This window comes from Telopea speciosissima, chromosome 2 (assembly GCF_018873765.1).
Source record: "Telopea speciosissima isolate NSW1024214 ecotype Mountain lineage chromosome 2, Tspe_v1, whole genome shotgun sequence".
Lineage (NCBI taxonomy): Eukaryota > Viridiplantae > Streptophyta > Magnoliopsida > Proteales > Proteaceae > Telopea > Telopea speciosissima.
Genome location: NC_057917.1, coordinates 57,291,462 through 57,302,110, shown reverse-complemented (window position 1 = coordinate 57,302,110; position 10,649 = coordinate 57,291,462). Strand labels below are relative to the sequence as shown.

Here is a 10,649-nt window from a genome sequence, read left to right as displayed (position 1 = left end):
TTTCCTAGAAGAAAAAAATACCAACCGAGGCAGAATCTTCGCCAATCTGGTAGTTGTGGAATTTGTAAGGCTCAAGCTTCACATATTGGTCGCATTTCGTTTGGTCAAGCTTTGTATCTGAGACTCTTACTTACAGTCTGATCCTATCTCTCTTAATCTGTCTCTCAATCTCCACCTTCGACGTTCACTCATCCTGAATCCAGAATTCCAGATACTGGATTACCGTCTTGAGATTGTAGTTTTTGATAAGTTGACATAAAATCATTTGTTGGGGGGAACACACAGCATAAGTTGTTACTACTGACCTTACAAGCATTGGAACAAGAATTGTTTAAACCTCTATCTACCTTCAATTGAACATCCTGTGGCAAACTTCTTGAAAATTCCATAGTTTCTTTTTATATTATTTTGAATATTAAATTCCATTTTTATTTTTATTTTTTGTTGTTTGAGCAAGTATTGAAACTTTGAACTCATGTCCTTGTGTTTGTGAAAGCATAAGATGGTTTTCTTTGAGCATAACAGACATGTGAAACTTGCTCAGAACATGTCCTTGACAATGTCTAGGGACTGAAATTTGCTTATTTGGCTATTAAAACATTCTTTTCTGGTATCCCACTCCACCCCCCCCCCCCAAAAAAAAAAAAAAAAAAAAACTCTTATTAAATTGGAAAAAGAAAAATCTTGAAGCTCAACCTTTTCCTTGATTCCTAATTTATTTATTTGCATAATTGACTTACGCAAGCACAGGGAAGTGCTTGTTCCTTCGATTTTCTGTGGATCTTTAGATTTTTTTTTCACAATCATCAGGGAGACAGTTGTGATAAATCATGAGGGTTTACGATACTTGGAAAGCCATTCTGAGGATACAGAAGTTCAGGAGAATTGTGTCCTACACTGGATTTTATTGCTTTGCTTCCCTCTTGAGCTATGCCTACACAAGCAATACGTGAGTTATTTTAGTGCTCTGCTTATGTGTAAGGAAGCTATTTTATGGTTTCCCATTAATTTTGGTTAATTGTTTGTTTTGATTTTTTTCTTACAGAACTAGAGCTGGGATCTCAAGAGCTGACCAGTTTTATGCATCATTTCCAGCTGGTACAGAGCTGCTAACTGACACTGCAAAAGTATGTGTGTTAACTTGAAGAAGACCTTTTGTGGCTTTTTTCCCAAGCAGCTTACCATTTGATTTCTGACCTTCTGGTATTGGATATGGATGATAAACAATTTTGTCTGCAGTTATATAAAGCTGCACTTGGCAATTGTTTCGAAATTGAAGAGTGGGGTCCCATTGAATTCTGCATCATGGCTAAACACTTTGAGCGCCAAGGGAAACCTCCTTATGCATACCATTCTGTAAGTTTGATACCTCTATATAGACAAACCTACTATCTTTCTTTGTTTTTTGTATTTCTTTCTCATCTCATAGCCACTGTTGGACGCATTATAATCCAATGATCTCTTAGGAACAAAAACCTCATCTCTCTATTGTTTCATAACATCTTGTGCAATGCCTATATTTACTTCAAGTAGGGTGCATGTTCCAATTTCTTTTCACATGGAAAATTATTGGAGAAAATATAAATTCTTACTTGATGCTCTTGATATAGTGCTTGGATCCAGAGGAAGGAATAAAGCATAGGGTTGCTTCTTGGAGGGAAAAAGTAACTTCTCAGTGAACAATTTTTTGGACACGCTCTAATGGTTTTCTCATGTAGAGTGGTGGCAGGTTTGCAGCTCAAATGTCGAGAAAAGGGGATGTTTGGCTTTTGGGGGGTGGGGTAAGAAAAAGATGTTGAAACATAATATGTTTTTGAAGAAATAATGATAATAATGGCTTGTGTAGAGCAATGAGCCCTCCACGATTTATTTATAAAAGTAAATCCATAAGAAACCAATTACAATTAGAACTCTAACTCTAACTAGCTGACTAGGCAACATAGTATAGCTAGGAATAGGAATAAACAACTAAATAGAAAAAACAACCTCATGGGTCGACCATATATCATGGGTCAACCCATGTCTCACGGAAAGCCCATATTCCAACACTCCCCCTCAAGTTGGTGCATGAATATCTATCATGCCCAACTTGCACACTAGAGGTTGAAAAACTTTTCCACTTAATCCTTTTGTGAACACATTAGCCAACTGGTCTCCAGATTGCACATAAGGAACGCAAATAGTCCCAGATAAAACGACGGTCAATTTCAATATGTTTCGTCCTATCATGCTGCACTGGATTATGGGCAATACTTATTGCTGATTTGCTGTCACAGTAGAGTCGCAGAGGTAGAGTAATAGGAATGCTCAAATCTTGTAACAAGGTTTTGAGCCACAATAGTTCACAAATACCGAGAGCCATAGCTCTAAATTCAGCCTCTGCACTTGAATGGGCCACTACTGTTTGCTTCTTGCTGCGCCATGTAACACAATTTCCACCCACAAATGTACAGTAACCTGTGGTGGATTTTCGATCAGGGAAACCAGCCCAGTCTGAATCAGTGTAAGCCTCAATCTGTAGATGATCATGACGGGATAATAACACACCTTTACCAGTCGACTTCAAGTATCGTAAAATCCTGAGTACTCGCTTCCATATGATTAGACCGAGGATCATGCATAAATTGATCGATAAGACTCACAGATAGGCAATGTCAGGCCGAGTGTGAGATAAATAAATGAGTCGCCCGACTAACCTCTGATATCTCCCTTTGTCTACTGGTTCACCATCAGTGTCTCGGAAACGAGCATTTGCCTCAATAGGCGTATCAACAGGAGAACAGCCTAACATGCCAGTTTTAGACAGAAGATCTAGAGTATACTTGCGTTGAGATAAGAATAGCCCTTGAGAAGAATGAGCCACTTCAATCCTTAGAAAGTAGCGAAGTATGCCTAGATCCTTGATCTCAAATTCCTTGGCCAAATATGTCTTCAACTTGGAAATTTCAGCAGGGTTATTTCCAGTTACAACTATATCATCAACATATACTATGAGGAGAGTTATAATGCTGTCTGATTTCTTGATGAATAAGATGTGGTCTGCGTTGCTTTGTTTATAACCAAATGTCAACATTGTCGTCTGAAAGTGACCAAACCATGCACGTGGTGATTGTTTCAGGCCATACAAAGCACGCTTAAGTTTACAAACCTTGCCGTGAGTTGCAGCAGATGAGAACCCAGGAGGAACATCCATATATACTTCTTCCTCTAATTCACCATGGAGGAAGGCATTTTTAACATCAAGTTGCTGTAGACTCCATCCTAAGTTCACAGCACAAGAGAGAATTACCCTAATAGTATTCATTTTGGCAACCGGTGCAAAAGTTTCCAAATAATCTAATCCCATATGTCTGAGTAAATCCGCGAGCAACCAGCCTTGCTTTAAAACTGTCAACAGTTCCATCAGCTTTCTGTTTAATTATAAATACCCACTTGCAGCCAACAGTCTTCTTCTGTGGTGGAAGTGTGACAAGATCCCATGTACCACTCTTCTTAAGAGCTTGCATTTCTTCGACCATGGCCTCTTTCCACCTAGTATCTGCAAATGCCTCCTGCCAAGTTTGTGGTATAGAAACAGAGGATAAAGAGGAAACAAAAGCATGAAATGAGGGGGATAAAGACTCATACGAAACAACCTGTGAAATTGGATCATAGTTGTCATGGCGTCGCCATGGCGTCCTGGCGCTGGAGAAGCATGCATGGCGACCTACGCCATGGCGTCCCTCTTCTATTTCTTCTTCCTGTCTCTCTTTCCTTCTTCGATTTCTTCTTCCTGTCTTCGATTTCTTCTTCCCTCTTCGATTTCTTCTTTCCTCTTCGATTTCTTTCGATTTCTTCTTTCCCTCTTCGATTTCTTCTTCGATTTCGTCTTCGATTTCTTTCGATTTCTTCTTCGATTTCTGAATTTTCTTCTTAAAACTTGAGAAACAATAGAGAAAAAAATAAATAATGGCTTGAGTATACATCTATTAAAACATTAAAAATAGAGAAAATAAAAAATAAAACATGGTCGACATGCTGCGACATGTCGATATATCGGCGTGACACCCCTCCACCGACTTGGATCGCCGTGACGCCGTGACAACTATGAATTGGATGTTGCGTACAAGACCATTTTCCCTTCCTAAGAGCAATGGGTAGATCAAGTGATGGATCAGAAATAATAGGAGAAGGATCTAAAGGATTAGAGATATTACCAGAAGAAGTGTCATTTGGTCCTGGTTCAGAGGAGAACTCTTGGTGTGGTAATACTACATTGGTGGGCTATCTTAGCCCTTTTTTCTTTCTATAATACTGCTGATTAATGTCTTTCTCTGGCTGTACCTGCTGCCCCCCTGGACATCATCATCTAAAGGTACATGGTAACCATCAATGGGTTCATCTAGAGGAGGTGGAATAGTAACCGGCACATCTTCTAGAGTAGGTGTAGACTCCCCCTGAAGAGGTGCCGAGGAGGGAAAGAAAGCCACCGCCTCATGAAAAACGACATCCATGGAAACAAAAACACGACGAGAGGTAGGGTGATAACACTTATACCCTTTTTGAGTAGGAGAATAACCAATGAAAATGCAGCGGAGACCACGAGGATCAAGCTTACCATGGGCATAGTGATTCCTAACAAAACAAACACACCCGAAAATCTTGGGTGGAATAATATATGAAGAAGACCCCTTTAAAAGATCAAGAGGGGACCTGTAGTCAAGAACCCGAGAGGGCATTCTGTTGATAAGGTAAGCAACCGTTAAAACAGCCTCACCCCAAAAATGAGAAGGGACATGCATCTCAAACATAATAGAGCGAGCCACATCAAGGAGATGCCTATTTTTGCGTTCAGCCACTCCATTTTGGGGTGGAGTGTCAACGCAATTGGTTTGATGAATAATACCTTGAGTAGCAAGAAATAACTGAAATGCTCCATCGAAATATTCACGACCATTGTCACTCCAGAGAGTTTGAATGGTGGCCTGGAACTGAGTTTGAACCAAGCTATAAAAAACTTTAAAGCAAGAGAACACTTCACTTTTGTGTCGCATTAAATAAACCCAGATGGTGCGTGTGTGACAATCAATAAAGGTGACAAACCACTTAAAACCAGAAATAGAAGATGTACGTGAGGGACCCCAGACATCAGAATGAATCATAGAAAATGGTTTAGAACATCTTTTATTGGAACTAGAATAAACAGAACGAGTTTGTTTTGCAAAAACACAAGCCTAACATAATAAAGAGTGAGGATTACAATGCTGAAATAAAATAGGAAAAATCTTAGCTAATGTTCCTAAAGGTGGATGGCCCAATTGACGATGCCAACGATGCAGTTCAGATAAATGATGGTCAGCGGAAGTAGCAGTAAGAGCCTGTCCAGACTTAGCAGCAGCAGTACCAGAGATAAGATCATCGTCAAGCAAATAAAGGCCACCACGCATTTTACCAGTTTCAATCGTTTTCCCTGTCCCCAAGTCCTGAAAGACGCAATGTGAAGGATAAAAAATAGCTTTACAATTTAGATCAGAGGTCAAACTTCTGATAGAAAGCAAATTAGAAGTTAGCTTAGGGACATGCAAAACAGAGGACAAAGATAAAGAAGGAGAGCAATGGATGGCCCCCTTCCCAGATACAAAGGAAAGAGAACCATCGGCTATTTTAATTTTATCTTTGCCTGAACAAGGAGAATAACGAAAAAACAAATTAGATGTACCAGTCATGTGGTCAGTAGCTCCTGAATCAATTATCCAAGGATGAGATAATGCAGAAGCACACTGACCAAGCAAAGAAATACCTGGTTTGGAGAAAACAAGGTTGGATTCAGAAGAGGGAACCACAGTCGAGGTAGAGGCAGATGCAGATGAAGATGCAAGAGATCCAAAGTTTGTCATCATACGACGAAAAATAGCAAGTTCCTCTGCAGAAAGGGTAGTAGTAGGGGCTGTTTCAGTAGCTTCAAAAAGGTGAGCCTGTGTGCCACCACGACCACGGCCTCGACCACGACCACGACCACCCCCACGACCATCAGATGAATCAGATGGCCGACCATGCAACTTCCAGCAATAATCCACAGTATGTCGTTCTTTTCCACAATGGGTACACTTAAGAGGTTCCTTCTCAGATGAGGAATGGGTACCAGTATTAAAAGAGCCACCCCCAGAGGAAATTAAAGCAGATCTCTCTGGCTATGTAGTTGGTAACATGGTGGAACGACGAGTATCTTCCAATTGTATCAAAGAGTAGGCTTGCTCCAAAGTGGGAAAAGGTGAACAACTCAGAACTTGAGACTGAAGCTGATCATATTTCACATTAAGGCCAGTCAAAAAAGTGTATACTCTGAATTTGTCATCCCTAAGCTGAAATTTGGTAATATCAGAAGGACAATCAAGTTGAAAGTTATCATAATAGTCAAGCTCCTGCCACAGACTACGGAGTTCACAGTAATATTCGGATAAGGTCAGTTCACCCTATTTGGTTGCATGAATTTTCCGTTGAATATCATAAACTTGTGCATCATTCCCTACCTGGGAATAGGTACCCTTAGCAGCTTTCCAAATTTTTGCGGCTGAATCAAGTAGTGTATAGCCACGGGCAATGGAAGGAGTCATTGCACTGAGAAGAAAAGACATAACAAGAGAGTTACTTGAACTCCACTTGTCTTGTAATGAACCAGCCTCACTTGGCTTGACAGTGGTACCATAGATATATCCCTTATAACCCCTTGCATCAATGGAGAGAAAAACTGATGTGGACCAGAGTAAATAATTGATGCCATCGAGCTTCACTGGGCTGACTGGAAAAGAGGGATAATCATGATGATTCCCTTGTGCAGTAGTTTGGCCAGTGGCCACTGTAGAGACTTCTGAATCAGGCATATTGATCACAAAAAAATCCCAAAACAGCCAAGAAAATTGCAGATATCGATTCCAAAAAAGTGCAGAAATCGATTTCTGCAAAAAAAAATCTCGGCTTGTGATGGAATACTGGTTCTGCTTATGTATAGTGCAGAAAAACTGAGAAGAACAAAAAATCTGCAGGAATGCTGGAAACCGAGAACTGCAGAAACAAAAAAATCTGTTGTGGCTGCAGGTCTGCAACAAGAAAAAATACCTGCAGGTTTTTTGAATAATCTGCAGGTCTTCGAAAAAATTGCAGGGCTTCAAAAATCTGCTGGTCTTCGAATAAAAAATTGCAGGTCTTCAAATAAAGCTGCAGGTCTTCATAAAAAAAATCTGCAGGTCTTCAAATATAAATAAGCTGCAGAGCTTCAAAAAATCTGCAGGTCTTCAAATAAACTGCAGAGCTTCAATCTTCAGACATGGATCTCACGATTGTTGGAGATCATAAAAAAAAGAATACACGAAAGGAGGTAAGATTATGGGCAGGTACTAGATCATTATGAGATCACCTTAAAGTACCGCCTCCATAAAAGAAGAAGAAGAGACGAGAGAAGGCTTTAGGGTTTCAGTGGGTTTAGGGTTTTAGGAAGGGGAAGATGAGTGGGAGCAGAATTCAATCTCAAGTAGAGAGATCGATATTGGGATGTGAGAATTATCTCTCAGGTATTGTTTTCATCTCTGATACCATGAAGAAATAATGATAATAATGGCTTGTGTAGAGCAATGAGCCCTCCACGATTTATTTATAATAGTAAATCCATAAGAAACCAATTACAATTAGAACTCTAACTCTAACTAGCTGACTAGGCAACATAGTGTAGCTAGGAATAGGAATAAACAACTAAATAGAAAAAACAACCTCATGGGTCGACCATATATCATGGGTCGACCCATGTCTCACGGAAAGCCCATATTCCAACAGTTTTTTTTTTGTCTATCAAATAGTCCAAGCGACTTTCTGGGGGAAAAAAAAAGAAAAGTTATGTAGTCCAAGCCAGTAACAGGATTTTGTGTGAAACGAAATTCATGTGGTTAATAGATTGTTGTTGCAAAAACTTAGTTTGTGGCTTTCCCTTAAATTTTTTGGATCAACTTATGCTTGTTTTTGGAAGCCTTTTGAGTACCCAAGTCATGGCATTCTCCATTGGTTTTTAGTCCATATATCTGGTCTAAAGTCACTTGTCATGCTCATCACCAGAAAACAAACTGAATGATCTCTTCAGCTTGTTCCTATCTTTGTGCTGTCATGGGTAGAATCCATCTCCAGACCTTGCTTTCTATGCTTGGGACATTTCAATTATGACAGCTGCAGAAGATGACTCTATATGAGTACCAGAAGGTGGGATGCTGGATTGGGGGTGTAGGGCATTAAATGATAGTCTAGTTCTTGTTTGTAACTTCTGCTGTTGGCATGAGTTGCTTGAATATAACAGTCATCATGACACCAAAAGAATGGCATGATCCTTTCAAGTAAGAATTTGCAGTTTTTTTCTCTTGGAGCTTGTTGTAGCTTTTATATTAACCAGGGACACTTCTCCTTGAAAGAAGCACTGGTTGCTACCATTCATTGTGTGACTGCTCGAGAATCCCATCTACATTAATGTTGAATCATGTAAAAGGAGGTTGTCAGTATACAGATGCATTCTGCTAGTACACTTTTGAGGTTGCTTATTCCTTTGCATTAGAGGCTAAACCTGTAGCAATCATCTCATGTTTATTGACATTGCATTTATACATGAAGACTTTGATTCTTTGAAAGTACGAATAACAAAATCTGTTAATACTCACATAAATTTTTTTTTTTTTTTTTTTTTTTTTTGGGGGCGGGGGGGGGATCAACAACACAGAAATCTCCTATAGATTATCAGTGATTCAGTAGAATGCTTCTCATGGTTACTTCAGCAGATGAAGGATTGTTTTTAAACATGTGAGAGTCATAATCATAATGAAAGTAATCAACCCTCGAGTGGACCACACGTGAAGATAAGATGAAGCTTTTTATCAACCATTTTAGAAAGAGTTTGTTGCATGGAAATAGGATCTCTTTTTACATTTTCACAGGAGGAATTCACTGTTCAAATGTTCACATTTATCTTTCCTTAAAAAGTGTATTTAAATTCTTTGAAGTTGCCAGAGTTTTTGATAGGCCTTCTTTTCCATGCTTTACCAGCAATACATGGCACACCTTCTTTCTCATGGACAGCTTGATGGGAGTGGCTAGCCATTGATCAAGCATCACCACATGCAGTGATACATACACAGCCAGCGATTTAGCAACTTTTTGAAGTTGTATAGGTACCAATCAAGGTAGGTAAAATATTGAAGTTGTGAGGCTGTAGGAACTCTTTCTTGACAGCAGAAGCTGCCACAATGATAAGTTCTTTCAATTTGTGTTAGAGAGAATCCCAACCTCATTTTACTGCTGAGCTCCATTTGTTTGTATTAGATGTGGGGTTTTCAGTACTATCTGATCTAAAATTGCACAACATAAATTGCAGTTAATATTTTATGGTAATAAAGTGCAACTAATTAAGCTGCTGTTTTTATCACATAGAGCTACAGAAGTGCACTGTGCCCTTTACTGTATTATAGACTTTCTTATTTGTATGTCTGATGAAACCCCCCACAATAAACCGCTGCGAACCCCCCCCCCCCCCTTCTCTGATGCGGATCTGGGGATCCAAAACCCGACTCGGATTCCTTATGAGCCTGTCAAATCCACAATGGAGTGGCACGAGTGGCACAATTGAAAATAATTAGAATTTTAAATGGGTAAGTTAGTAGTTGAATGGGAGAAAGGACAAGAGAGGCATTGTCATGTATTGCCTAGGGACAAACTTGTAAGGGTTGTAAAATGAGGATAAATTACGATAATGGTAGATGTAAGGGGTATTAATGAAAATTAAATAATAAAATAAAAGAAGAAAGCAATCATGGGAAGAAAGGGTTGTCTTCAACCTTGAATCATGATAGGAAGTAATCAGCAGTGGTAAATCGGCTTAGGTTTTGGGTGATCAAACTCATCCTAAACAATCTCAATTTGACTCGAAACTTCAAGTGAGGGAAGCTACTTCACTACTCTACCGAATGCAGAACTGGCTGACGGATGTTGATACTTATCCCCGGCCTTGGAAACTTTTTCATCAACTTTTTGACATCAAAACTTCCTTTAGTTTATTTGGTTCTGTAACTATTCTGAAGCAGCCTAGTCATTATATCCAACTGGCTCATATTTTAGCTTATCAGACTAGGACTAGGAAATTCTCTACAACCAATATTCAGGATATTGTACTATTTTTGGATTATTAATTAATTTTCTGCTTCTCATAAAAAAAACAATCCAGAGAGATAGAAATCTCTGGAAGTTTTATGGCAGAATGAATAGTACCAGCAATGGAGATGAGTTCAGATCTCTCTAACCACAACTTGGGTTAGCTTCAAACTAGATAGACTGAGTCACTCTAGAGTAATAGACAAGGTTTCCAAAGTTTCTGATCCAAAGAATGGGATACAGGTGAATTCTAACTGATTCTGCTAAATCCCAAGGTACCATAAACATTATTAACAGTAACCAAAACAAAGGAAAGAAGAAAAAGGAAATAAAGGGATAGAGAAGATTCTAAAATTTTGTAATTCAGATTCCTTGCGTTGGATTCGCGTGAATAAGTAATCCTACTTTCTACCCAAAAAAAAACAAAAGAGATGGGAGAGGGAATTTCAGAGAGAAGAGAGATGTTTGCACACAACTTTTGGCAGCCAAGGTAT

General features: G+C 39.2%; 1 protein-coding gene across 1 annotated transcript; it reads left to right on the top strand.

Moving 5' to 3' along the window:
* Nucleotides 1-744: 744 nt before the first annotated feature.
* LOC122653059 lies at nt 745-9,433 on the top strand. The gene is made up of 4 exons (XM_043846990.1): nt 745-949; nt 1,046-1,127; nt 1,240-1,356; nt 9,055-9,433. The coding sequence occupies exons 1-4, from the start codon at nt 831-833 to the stop codon at nt 9,103-9,105; spliced, it is 369 nt and encodes a 122-aa protein (XP_043702925.1). The 5' UTR covers nt 745-830; the 3' UTR covers nt 9,106-9,433.
* The last annotated feature ends 1,216 nt before the right edge of the window (nt 9,434-10,649 follow it).

Excerpts from the sequence above, each read along its gene's own strand:
- LOC122653059 (XM_043846990.1), top strand. The coding sequence starts at position 831 with ATGAGGGTTTACGATACTTGGAAAGCCATTCTGAGGATACAGAAGTTC. Across the intron at positions 1,128-1,239 it reads TGCTAACTGACACTGCAAAA|TTATATAAAGCTGCACTTGG; the intron begins GTATGTGTGTTA and ends TTTTGTCTGCAG. Across the intron at positions 1,357-9,054 it reads CTCCTTATGCATACCATTCT|CAATACATGGCACACCTTCT; the intron begins GTAAGTTTGATA and ends ATGCTTTACCAG.